The 13,466-nt window shown below is 39.7% G+C and overlaps 1 protein-coding gene across 2 annotated transcripts in view; it reads right to left on the reverse strand.

The window, feature by feature from the left end:
* The window catches only part of CYB5R4 (cytochrome b5 reductase 4), a 389,372-nt gene that overhangs the window by 268,940 nt on the left and 106,966 nt on the right, over positions 1-13,466 (reverse strand). The window contains exon 2 of one of the 2 annotated variants that reach the window (XM_077289795.1): positions 6,064-6,217. The exons of the other annotated variant lie outside the window; for it this stretch is intronic. Within the exon in view, the coding sequence (XP_077145910.1) occupies positions 6,064-6,217 (154 nt within the window). The remainder of the gene's footprint in view (positions 1-6,063; positions 6,218-13,466) is intronic. 2 annotated transcript variants of the gene reach the window in all.

Raw genomic sequence — 13,466 nt, forward strand, 5'->3', positions numbered from 1 at the left:
CCAATGGGGTTGATTATCTAATGAGGACTTTATTTTATCACAGGCTGCGTCCATACCTAACTATACTGAACAGTGCCATTCATTTTAGGGGTATGCTAACACATTCTCTTTCACATTAGCAGCATGTACTTATGTCACGTCCCCTCTCCTCCCTCCTGCCCTACTGAAAAATACCCTCACTCATTTTCGCAGCTATCCATACCACAAACTATCTGTTAGTGACAATACTCACGCCACCAGTAATCACTTTATGGTACGTACTCCATTTTATATCCTCCGACCTTTTACTTGACTGTGCCACCATGTGCGTCTATCTGTTTCTCTGGATTCGATTAATTCATTGTGATTCTCTTTAGTGCTATGCAAATGAATATATATTTTTGTATATACTTTATTTATTTTTTGTACCGGTTTATATATCATTTATGTTCATATGTAATCTACAGCAACTGATGAAGGTCAGACACTTATGACCGAAACGTTTTGCAATTGCTGTCACTGTACCTCCGCTTGGAACTATTAAAAAAGCATCTCCATGAAAGTTGAGTGCCAGGTTTTTCTTATATGCATCACTATGGTTTTGGAACCTACCTGGGCACCATCATATTGAGCAGTGCACACGTTTTTTGTTTATACTTAGCAATCACAGCATGTCACGTTTTTTTTTTGCTCTACAACTTTATTGTCACATCGCTGTGATTGACTGGTCTGAATTGATCAGCCAATTACAGTGATCGCCGACACGGGTGGTGGTACAAACCCTCGGGGCGACCTGCAGATATCCTAACTGGAAATATCAGCTACAGTTAGGTCCATATATATTTGGACAGAGACAACATTTTTCTCATTTTGGTTATAGACATTACCACAATTTAATTTTAAACAAAACAATTCAGATGCAGTTGAAGTTCAGACTTTCAGCTTTCATTTGAGGGTATCCATATTAAAATTGGATGAAGAGTTTAGGAGTTTCAGCTCCTTAACCTGTGCCACCCTGTTTTTTAAAGGGACCAAAAGTAATTGGACAATTGACTCCAAGGCTATTTCATGGACAGGTGTGGGCAATCCCTTCATTATGTCATTCTCAACTAAGCAGATAAAAGGCCTGGAGTTGATTTGAGGTGTGGTGCTTGCATTTGGAAGGTTTTCCTATGAAGTAAACATGCGGTCAAAAGTGCTCTCCATGAAGGTGAAACAAGCCATTCTTAAGCTGTGAAAACAGAGAAAAAACCCATCCGAGAAATTGCTACAATATTAGGAGTGGCAAAATGTACAGTTTGGTACATCCTGAGAAGGAAAGAAAGCACTGGTGATCTCATCAATGCAAAAAGACCTGGGCGCCCACGGAAGACAACAGTGGTGGGTGATCGCAGAATAATCTCCATGGTGAAGAGAAACCCCTTCACAACAGCCAACCAAGTGACCAACACTCTCCAGGAGGTTGGCGTATCAATATCCAAATCTACCATAAAGAGAAGACTGCATGAAAGTAAATACAGAGGGTTCACTGCACGGTGCAAGCCACTCATAAGCATCAAGAATAAAAAGGCTAGACTGGACTTTGCTAAAAAACATCTAAAAAAGCCAGCACAGTTCAGGAAGAACATTCTTTGGACAGATGAAACCAAGATCAACCTCTACCAGAATGATGGAAAGAGAAAAGTATGGCGAAGGCGTGGTACAGCTCATGATCCAAAGCATACCACATCATCTGTAAAACACGGCGGAGGCAGTGTGATGGCTTGGGCATGCATGGCTGCCAGTGGCACTGGGTCACTAGTGTTTATTGATGATGTGACACAGGACAGAAGCAGGCAAATGAATTCTGAGGTATTCAGAGCCATACTGTGTGCTCAGATCCAGCCAAATGCAGCCAAACTGATTGGTCGTCGTTTCATACTACAGATGGACAATGACCCAAAACATAAAGCCAAAGCAACCCAGGAGTTTATTAAAGCAAAGAAGTGGAATATTCTTGAATGGCCAAGTCAGTCACCTGATCTCAACCCAATTGAGCATGCATTTCACTTGTTAAAGACTAAACTTCAGACAGAAAGGCCCAAAAACAAACAGCAACTGAAAACCACCACAGTGAAGGCCTGGCAGAGCATCAAAAAGGAGGAAACACAGCGTCTGGTGATGTCCATGAGTTCAAGACTTCAGGCAGTCATTGCCAACAAAGGGTTTTCAACCAAGTACTAGAAATGAACATTTTATTTAAAATTATTGAATCTGTCCAATTACTTTTGGTCCCTTTAAAAACAGGGTAGCACATGTTAAGGAGCTGAAACTCCTAAACCCTTCATCCAATTTTAATGTGGATACCCTCAAATGAAAGCTGAAAGTCTGAACTTCAACTGCATCTGAATTGTTTTGTTTAAAATTCATTGTGGTAATGTCTATAACCAAAATGAGAAAAATGTTGTCTCTGTCCAAATATATATGGACCTAACTGTATATACGGCACATGTCATTAAGGGGTTAAGTTATTATTAGCTTCAGATTGTTTTTTTGTACAAGAAAGCAACAATTTAACACATAGTATTAGAAGCGGGAGTTTTTAGCTCATTTTTAGCTAAACCTTGAAACAGAGTTTGGAACATTAATGTTAATGTCACTAGCATCCACCAAATTCATGTTAGTGCTTTCAGAAAAAAGGTTCTCCAAAGTAAAGAGAACATTCTGTTCGGAGACTATAAGATCAGAGAAAACACTATCAGTCAAAATGGATTGTGAAGAATAAATAGCATCAGAATCATCATTATCTGAAAAGAAGTGTTTAACAGTTAAGAGTCCTCACAAATCTATTAGTGTATGAAAGAGTCGCAAAGAGGTCAATATTTTAATTGGGAACAAAGTTCAGTCAATTAGACAGTAGGTTGATTTCATCCACCGTAAGGATCGTGAGAGTGAGGATAACAACACTGTTGGAGACTATTATTTATTCATCTTTCTGCGTGTGAAATATTTCGGATCTGTGGCATCTGCTTTTTGTTGTGACCTCCTCCTCCATTTTTTTTAAAACTTATTGGTGTCAGAAAAATTAGATGTCAAATCTGGGGGACCAGAACTTTCAGGTTGTGTCAAATTCAGATGATGAGAAATTGACATGCTTGGGTCAGTGCCGTTCTTTATTGACAGGTGATTTTGAGGATTGATTTAGGTGAATGTTCTGACCTATTACGTTCCCATGAGTAAACTTGGTTATGTTTATAGTAAATAAAGTCCCTATGGAACAACTTCTTGTTAGTCATCATGATTTCTTCCAGTTTGTTAATGTTCTGTGACAAAGAAGTATTTAATCTGTCATAATCAACGATAGAAAAACGGGACAGAGAAGTTTTGATAGAATCCATTTCAGTTTTAAAGGTGGTCAGTCTTATTTCTTATTTTTTATAAGGAGCTTCATAAGAACAAAAGGAACATTTAGAAAAAACATTATTCCATTCCGTCAGGAATTCGTCTCAAAAGATGTAAGTGGGTATCTTTTTAATATGAAGTCCTAGAGGGATCATTTGGGAAGTCCTCTAGGAAACCGGAAAAATAAACCATGCCTCAGAGAATCTTTTCGGTTTATTAAGCTAGGAACAAAATTTCCTAAAGGTATGAATCACAGGAATGATACGATGCTTACTATTAATGAGTCTTCAGACGTTTCGCATTTTTACACTTTTTTAGCATGCGTTTTTAATGTGTTCTGATTACAACCCTTTATAGCGCATTATAAAAGTGCACTATAAAATTAATAGACTCTCATTACAGCGTTCCTTATATTGAATGGTTACTTAGTTTCTGACGGTTCAGTCATTCATTCGGCACCTGCATTTATACTCCTTTCTAAACCACGCCTCACATCTTCTGCCCCTATGCTTTTTGTGCATTTTTTTATGTGTATGTTAGTTAGATGATTTAAGGTAATGACGTGTGATCACGTTTGTTAATCTTTTCCTATGCACAGTATAGGGTACTTTGTATTATTTGTGTATATTCTATGACTAAAGGGCAGCCATGCCAGAAACACGTTAGAATTACTGTGTTTTTAATCATGGATATCCTCGTTTTTTACAGATGACATAAATGGAAGTTTTATTTATTAAATATCGATCCTCTCTTTCTTTTTGGCTCATTGCACACTGCTTGTCGGCACAGATCACAGTACCAATGACTGAAGCAGCAACAAGGCACGGTGAGGCTCTTCATATTCCTACACTTTTTTATAGAAATATAGTGTCTGAGTGATTAACAACAGCATGCTGTCATAGATAGTGGCAATCACTACTATTTATTGCAGCTAGCATCTGTCTTGTATGGAGCCTCAATAATGGAGGTGTGATGGAGTCAAAGGCACTTGATTCACTGAATGGCACATGCCTCTTAATGGGTCAAGAATGTCTGAAAAGCGACGTGCCCAGCAGCCCAAATCTTACTCCAATCCGAGACTGGAGACAATTTGTGGCTTACAGAAGCATTCCTATTATGTTTTTTTGTTCATTAAATGCATATATACATTGGGGAAAAAAGTATTTAGTCAGCCACCAATTGTGCAAATTCTCCCACTTAAAAAGATGAGAGTCCTGTAATTGACATCATAAGTAGACCACAACTATAGGAGTCAAAATGAGAAAACAAATCCAGAAAATCACTTTGTCTGATTTGACAAGATTTATTTTGCAAAATATGATGAAAAATAAGTATTTGGTCACATAAAAACATGCAAGATTTCTGGCTCTCACAGACCTGTAACTACTTCTTTAAGAGGCTCCTCTGTCCTCCACTCATTACCTGTAGTAATGGCACCTGTTTGAACTTGTTATCAGTATAAAAAGACACCTGTGCACACCCTCAAACAGTCTGACTCCAAACTCCACTATGGTGAAGACCAAAGAGCTGTCGAAGGACACCAGAAACAAAATTGTAGCCCTGCACTAGGATGGGAAGACTGAATCTGCAATAGGCAAGCAGTTGGATGTGATGAAATCAACCGTGGGAGCAATAATAAAAAAATGGAAGACATAGAAGACCAATGATAATCTCCATCAATCTGGGGCTCCACACAAGATCTCACCCTGTGCGGTCAACATGATCACAAGAACGGTGAGCAAAATTCATAGAATCACAAGGGGGGACCTAGTGAATGACCTGCATAGAGCTGGGACCACCGTAACAAAGGCTACCACAAGTAGCACATTACGCCACCAGGGACTCAGATTGCAATAGAGCAATTTTTAATTTTATAGTGTACACTTTGCTGCCTAGGTTATAGACCACCCAGTAGCGCCAGCCTGGCCATGTACCTTTGCAAGGGGGCAGAAAGAGCAGGTTTTATGCTTTACAGTAGGGGTGGGGGCCATTTGGACGTTTATACCATCCTTTGGGCCGTACATAAAGTATGTCCCAATACTTGCACTGGTGTCGGGACAATCTTTCATTGCATGCGCCTCAGGGTTCAGTAGGGAGAATTGTGTGCGCATGCTCACAGAAAAAGAAGAAATTAAAGGGCTGGTGACCACCAAAATACCGGAGCTGGCCCAAGCACTGCGTGGTACCCTGGAATCACAGATAAAAGGTTATCGAGGGTCGTAAATGGCTCGCGGGCCTGAGGTTCCCCTCTTCTGCTTTACAGCCTGCTCTGAAGCTGACCAGTTTGCTTGATTAAACCGGCCTCAGTCCAGCTGCGCTTATCCCATGTTGCAGAAGCAAAGCTGGGCCTGCCATTAGCCTGGGAGAGAGCACATTTCTACTCAGGGTCGGGCCTAGCCAATGCCTGAGAAGTCAATCTTCAAGAGGAGCAGAAAGCTGGGAGGCATAAGAGCTGTGCGCTTCTAAAGAAACAAGTTGAGAAAACCTCTAACACTCATTCAACTTTGTTCCTGCCCATTTGAGAGTCATTTAATCAACATAAATGGACTAGCCTACCTTTCTTAGGGTATTGAACGGGTGCCCCAATAGAAAGGAGTATGTTCTAATGGTATGAAAACCCGAACAGAGGAATAAACCCCTAACTGTTCACTTTCTTTACAGTAATTACCATCCAAATAGTGGCTCAAAATGACAGTCACTTACCCCTAATACATGTCCAGCAGTCTGTCTTCTTATTGTGTTTTGCAAGTTCCTCTTCCGTCACTTCTATCAGGCGTCCCTTTAAGCCTGTTAAATCCTTGCTGCTACTCTTAAGTTTGATCCAGTCCATAAGACTCCTTCCAGGTTTCAATGGAATCTGGGAAAGATTAGTTTTAGAATGGATTCAAATCAATATCAAGACTAAACCTGATAATGCAAAATCCCTTGCCATCAGCAGTACTAAAATAACAAACAATGGAAACGTTTCTAACTATGTGCATTGGAAACTTTAAGGTTTAATTCAGAACATTTTTTTCAAATTAAGGGAGCACTAATGGGATCGCGATTCTCCCCTTCATTGGCAATTTTATTTGTATTGTGGTGGGAAGAATTCTTCATATTTTCTAAATCCAATCCCTCCTTTGATAACATCCTGTGGTATGGGAGATATGTGGATGACGTTTTAATTAATTATTATTATTATTATTTGGAAAGGTGAAACATCCATCATCCCCAGATTTATAGAATATCTGAATAGTAATAATGTTAATCTCACATTTAAGTTTTCAAGACCCAATCAAGAAATAGATTTTCTCAACCTCCCATTAGAAGGTAAAATCCAGTCTGGCAATATATAATGTTAGAAAGGAGATCCAGCTCAACGATGCAGTGAACAATCCATAACTTTATTCACTTCCAATAGTATAGTGTAAGGATGAAACATCAGCGTGCAATAGAATAAAATCCAAGATCGACGCGTTTCCGGTGGCACAGCACCCTTAATCATGATACCTGGTATGTGTCAAAACTCATGCTTTTATACTAAGATCCGGTGAACACACCGGCATGGCAATTAGGTTGGTAAATCCAACAAAGTAGAAACACATGAGAGTGAACACAAGTTGAACGTGTTTATAAAAACAAATTTTAACACTAAATAGGAATGCAGAGAAAACAGAACAAAACAAAAAATACAGAAAATGCAAAAAATACACAAAATACATATATATAATCCTGTGTGCAGCGATTAAGAAAACCTGGGTAATTACAGTTGTACAAAATTAAATATAATTAATGAGAAATTAAATAGCTCAAAGAATAAAAATAAAATACAATAGTGATGCAATGATTAATGCCTGATTTGACTTATATTTGTGCCATAAAGGCACATGATCAAAAGTATGATGTTATGTGGCATAATATCAATATAACAAAAGAAAATAAGCTGCATTACTCCTTAATAGGGATTATATGTTTTGAACATTGAGAGAAAAAAAGGGGAATTTTTTTTTATTTATTTGAATAAGAGGTTAAAACAGGGCTGTCTGCCCAGGATCGAACACGGACTTATATGAGTGTCGGCAAATGCCTTCTGTGTTCGCAGATATGGTATGCGTGTCAGCCTAATAGACGGCAGAGCTACAGACTCCTTTAGTTCGGAGGTCGCTTTTGAAGTGTCCATAAACTAAGGGTACCGTCACATTAAGCGACGCTGCAGCGATAGCGACAGCAATGCCGATCGCTGCAGCGTCGCTGTGTGGTCGCTGGAGAGCTGTCACACAGACCGCTCTCCAGCGACCAGCGATGCCGAGGTCCCCGGGTAACCAGGGTAAACATCGGGTTGCTAAGCGCAGGGCCGCGCTTAGTAACCCGATGTTTACCCTGGTTACCAGCGTAAAAGTTAAAAAAACAAACAGTACATGCTCACCTGCGCGTCCCCCAGCCTCTGCATCCTGACGCTGACTGAGCTCCGGCCCTAACAGCAGAGCGGTGACGTCACCGCTGTTGCTTTCACTTTCAGTTTAGGGCCGGCGCTTTAGTGTCAGGAAGCAGAGGCTGGGGGACGCGCAGGTGAGTATGTACTGTTTGTTTTTTTAACTTTTACGCTGGTAACCAGGGTAAACATCGGGTTACTAAGCGCGGCCCTGCGCTTAGTAACCCGATGTTTACCCTGGTTACCAGTGTAAAATATCGCTGGTATCGTCGCTTTTGCTGTCAAACACGGCGATACACGGCGACCTAGCGACCAAATAATGTGCAGACCTTCTAGCAGCAACCAGCAATTTCACAGCGGGATCCAGATCGCTGCTGCGTGTCAAACACAGCGATATCGCCATCCAGGTCGCTGCAACGTCACGGATTGCTGGCGATATCGCCTAGTGTGACGGTACCTTAATGGACGGCTACGGGTGAGGGAGCAGAACGAGCAACAACGAGGCCATTGCAGGTCAGGAAACTATCGCGTCCAAAGAAGCTATAGTACAGCTGCAGACGCCGTGACAGTAACAGTGGAAACAGCTATACGGAGGAAACAGAGAAGCATATAGGTGAGTATGCAGTAAATGAACATACTTTAAAGATCAATAATGCTAGGGTGATTCTATTCTCCATATCCTACTATGGGAAGAAAAGGAGAAGAAAAAATGCATCTATTTTTTGAGGGAAAATTACTAAACTGGTCAAGAAGTAAGTAACCAGAAAAGTAATAAACTTGGAGAAAACATGAAAGAAGTGTGGACTACAGGTTTGGTAATCGAGTTAATAGAGGAACAACATTGGTATTTATGCACTGCAAGGATATTAATAACAAAGCATTATGTCCTTCCTTTTGTTCAAGCCATATGGTATTCTAGTCCCAAGCTTGAAGATCCACCATGTTTCTCTGTTTCTCAAGGTTGCTTCAATGTCACCTCCTCTAAATGGTTTATAGATTTTTTCTATAGCGTAAATTTTAAGTGACTCAAGATTAGACTTATGATGGTTAATAAAGTGCTGTGAGGCTTGTGATGTATTTCTATTGATGTTGATATTCTCAACATCATAGATGTGTTCACGAATTCTTGTTTTTAAGGAGCGTATAGTGCTCCCAACATATTTAAGATTACAAGCTGTGCACTCTATTATGTACACTACATTCTTGGTGTTACAATTTAGAAATGTTTTGATGGGATAAGTATTCTGTTCGCCAGCGTCGGTGAAATTACAGCACTTCAGCGAAAATTTACAAGTTTTACATGCCACAGCACCGCATTTATAGAAGCCTTTTGTACTGAGCCAATGAGAGGGCTGTGCAGAGGGAGCCTTAAGAGAGCTTGGTGATAAACTAGTGCCTAACGAGGGCGCTTTTCTGGACACAATTCTGCATCCATTTTTCAGGATTTCGGCTATATCAGAGTCTTCTTTTAGAATAGCAAGATTATTTTTGACTAATTTCTTAATTGAATCAAATTGGTTACTAAACTGAAAGACCACAGTAATTGGATTCTGGAAAGATTGATTGTGATTTTGTTTATTATGAAAACGTGGTCGTCGTGCAACAATTTTTTCTGCTCTATATAAATGCCTGTCACTGTAGCCTCTCTGCACAAGTCTCTCCTTAATGCTCTCGATCTCTTGAGAATAATCTTTCTGAATGCTGCAGTTACGTTTAGCCCTTACCATCTCCCCTACAGGAATGCTTTTAATTGTGTGTTTGGGGTGGTGGCTATTTGCACGTAAAATCGTATTTCCTGCGGTCGTTTTCCGAAAAGTGGAAGTAACAATAGGGGTATTGGGTACACCCTTCAATTTTAAATCTAGAAACTCCATGCAAATGTGGTCTTGACGTGAAATAAATTTGAGGTTAAAAGGATTGCAGTTAAAATAATCCGTTAAATTCTGCACGGTAGATACATCCGAATTCCAAATAATAATCAAATCATCGATGTATCTACCGTACCAACGTATGCAATCTTTAAATGGATTCTCAAAATTATAGATATAAGACTCTTCCCACCAACTCATCACCAAATTGGCAATGGAAGGCGAGTATTTAGCGCCCATTGAGACACCACTAATTTGCATGTAGTATGTTTGGTTGAAACAAAAGAAATTAGTAGTCATGAGAAACGAGGTTACCTCTATGACATAAGACTGAAGATCAATGGAAAAATCACTGTATTTTTGCATGTGGAATTCAAGTGCAAATAGCGCCACTTTGTATGGTATGGAAGTATACAGCGAGGTGACATCTGAGGCAATCCATGAAAAATTGGGCTGCCATATAAAGTCCTTCATAAAATTGAGAACGTCAGTACTGTCCCTCAAATAACCAGGTGTCCTCTGGACGAGAGGCTGCAGGAGCAGGTCCAGCCACTCCCCCAGCCTCTCGCCCAGAGACCCAATACCTGACACAATTGGCCTCATGGGTGGTGGGTGTTCATTTTTGTGGGTTTTGGGCAAGGCGTACAAAATTGGAGTTACCGGATTGGGGACTTTCAGATAATCACTTTCCTTTTTGTTAAACAACCGGCAATAAAGATGGCTCACTTGATAATTTATTATCCTTAATGCTTAAGGAAAATCGCCTCTGGTGGGATCTCAGCTCATTGAGAAACTATAAAGAAAAAAATGTTATCCCAAGAGGACTGAGAGTGAAAAAAATTCCCAGTACTGTGTTCTCAGATACCTTTGTTCAGGAATGGAATGCAATTTTATCTGACTGCTCGTTGAAATTAATTGCACTTATAATACAATACGAGGAAAATTCTTTAACGAAATTGCAGCAAGATATTGAGATCACAACTAAGGAGGTGAAGGACAAAATGACTTCAGCACAATTTGATGAATTTATTAATACAAGCAATTCTAAAATCTCCAAAGCAGAAGAAAATATCATGGATATGAAAAAACGCAAGCTGGACCGTGATCTTTATGATTATGCAAATGAACAGGTTTATGAATGGGGGAGGTGGGATAAAATGAATCAATCCCAAAGATCAATCCTTAAACCCCACAAAAACCGCATGTATAAAAACCGTATGCAGAGACAGGTCACCTTCAGTTCATCTGATCTGGATACTTCAACTGGAGTCACGGAGGACTCAGATTCTGAACCTGCACAAAGTTCAAAAAACTCTTATTTCAAAAAAAGCAAACCTCCACTAACCAACAGAAGAAGGTTTACCGGAGGAAAGGAAGAAAACATCGAAGTAAACAGAAATCCTCCGAGATATCATCTCAGACGTCAACGTTAGGACATTTTAATGTTGTTAATATTTCTTCTGTTTCCCTTACAGATGATCAACAGGAACTTTTATCACATGGTCTTAACTTTGTACCAAGTTGTAATTTTGATCTTTTCTCTACGATCTGTGACGTAAATAGATTTATTAGAAATATTGCTCTTAAACTGCACTTTAAAGATGATCCAATAGGGGTAAAATGTGACACCAACCCTCATGATAATGCTTTTAAATCCCTTGATTTTGCAGATCAGCTGTCACTCATGTGCTTATTAGAATTGCAGGAGGAAAGCTCAGAGGCGAGCAAAAACCTAACTATCCCAAAAAATATAATGAAAGTGCCCAACCCCCATTATTATCCTGTCCAAGCACGTACACCTGCTATGGACAGATTCCAAAATGTCATGGAATCCCAGCTGAGAAGCCTTTCTGAAGGAGTGCGGGATAAACATGTGCATAACAATAATCTTAAACCAAAACTACAGAAGGCATTACGTGAACTTCAAAACAACGACGACCTTGTCATTAAAAATTCTGACAAGGGCGGATCCGTTGTCGTAATGGACAAGGATAATTATATTACATGGGTCAATAACATGCTCTTGGACCCGACCGTGTATAAGTGCCTGTCTGCCAACCCTACTCCACAAATACAAAATAGAATTTATCATCTCATTGATGATGGTGTCAGCATGGGATTTTTTAACAAAAAGGAAAGTGATTATCTGAAAGTCCCCAATCCGGTAACTCCAATTTTGTACGCCTTGCCCAAAACCCACAAAAATGAACACCCACCACCCATGAGGCCAATTGTGTCAGGTATTGGGTCTCTGGGCGAGAGGCTGGGGGAGTGGCTGGACCTGCTCCTGCAGCCTCTCGTCCAGAGGACACCTGGTTATTTGAGGGACAGTACTGATGTTCTCAATTTTATGAAGGACTTTATATGGCAGCCCAATTTTTCATGGATTGCCTCAGATGTCACCTCGCTGTATACTTCCATACCATACAAAGTGGCGCTATTTGCACTTGAATTCCACATGCAAAAATACAGTGATTTTTCCATTGATCTTCAGTCTTATGTCATAGAGGTAACCTCGTTTCTCATGACTACTAATTTCTTTTGTTTCAACCAAACATACTACATGCAAATTAGTGGTGTCTCAATGGGCGCTAAATACTCGCCTTCCATTGCCAATTTGGTGATGAGTTGGTGGGAAGAGTCTTATATCTATAATTTTGAGAATCCATTTAAAGATTGCATACGTTGGTACGGTAGATACATCGATGATTTGATTATTATTTGGAATTCGGATGTATCTACCGTGCAGAATTTAACGGATTATTTTAACTGCAATCCTTTTAACCTCAAATTTATTTCACGTCAAGACCACATTTGCATGGAGTTTCTAGATTTAAAATTGAAGGGTGTACCCAATACCCCTATTGTTACTTCCACTTTTCGGAAAACGACCGCAGGAAATACGATTTTACGTGCAAATAGCCACCACCCCAAACACACAATTAAAAGCATTCCTGTAGGGGAGATGGTAAGGGCTAAACGTAACTGCAGCATTCAGAAAGATTATTCTCAAGAGATCGAGAGCATTAAGGAGAGACTTGTGCAGAGAGGCTACAGTGACAGGCATTTATATAGAGCAGAAAAAATTGTTGCACGACGACCACGTTTTCATAATAAACAAAATCACAATCAATCTTTCCAGAATCCAATTACTGTGGTCTTTCAGTTTAGTAACCAATTTGATTCAATTAAGAAATTAGTCAAAAATAATCTTGCTATTCTAAAAGAAGACTCTGATATAGCCGAAATCCTGAAAAATGGATGCAGAATTGTGTCCAGAAAAGCGCCCTCGTTAGGCACTAGTTTATCACCAAGCTCTCTTAAGGCTCCCTCTGCACAGCCCTCTCATTGGCTCAGTACAAAAGGCTTCTATAAATGCGGTGCTGTGGCATGTAAAACTTGTAAATTTTCGCTGAAGTGCTGTAATTTCACCGACGCTGGCGAACAGAATACTTATCCCATCAAAACATTTCTAAATTGTAACACCAAGAATGTAGTGTACATAATAGAGTGCACAGCTTGTAATCTTAAATATGTTGGGAGCACTATACGCTCCTTAAAAACAAGAATTCGTGAACACATCTATGATGTTGAGAATATCAACATCAATAGAAATACATCACAAGCCTCACAGCACTTTATTAACCATCATAAGTCTAATCTTGAGTCACTTAAAATTTACGCTATAGAAAAAATCTATAAACCATTTAGAGGAGGTGACATTGAAGCAACCTTGAGAAACAGAGAAACATGGTGGATCTTCAAGCTTGGGACTAGAATACCATATGGCTTGAACAAAAGGAAGGACATAATGCTTTGTTATT

This window comes from Ranitomeya variabilis, chromosome 2 (genome assembly GCF_051348905.1).
Source record: "Ranitomeya variabilis isolate aRanVar5 chromosome 2, aRanVar5.hap1, whole genome shotgun sequence".
Taxonomy (NCBI): Eukaryota; Metazoa; Chordata; class Amphibia; order Anura; family Dendrobatidae; genus Ranitomeya; species Ranitomeya variabilis.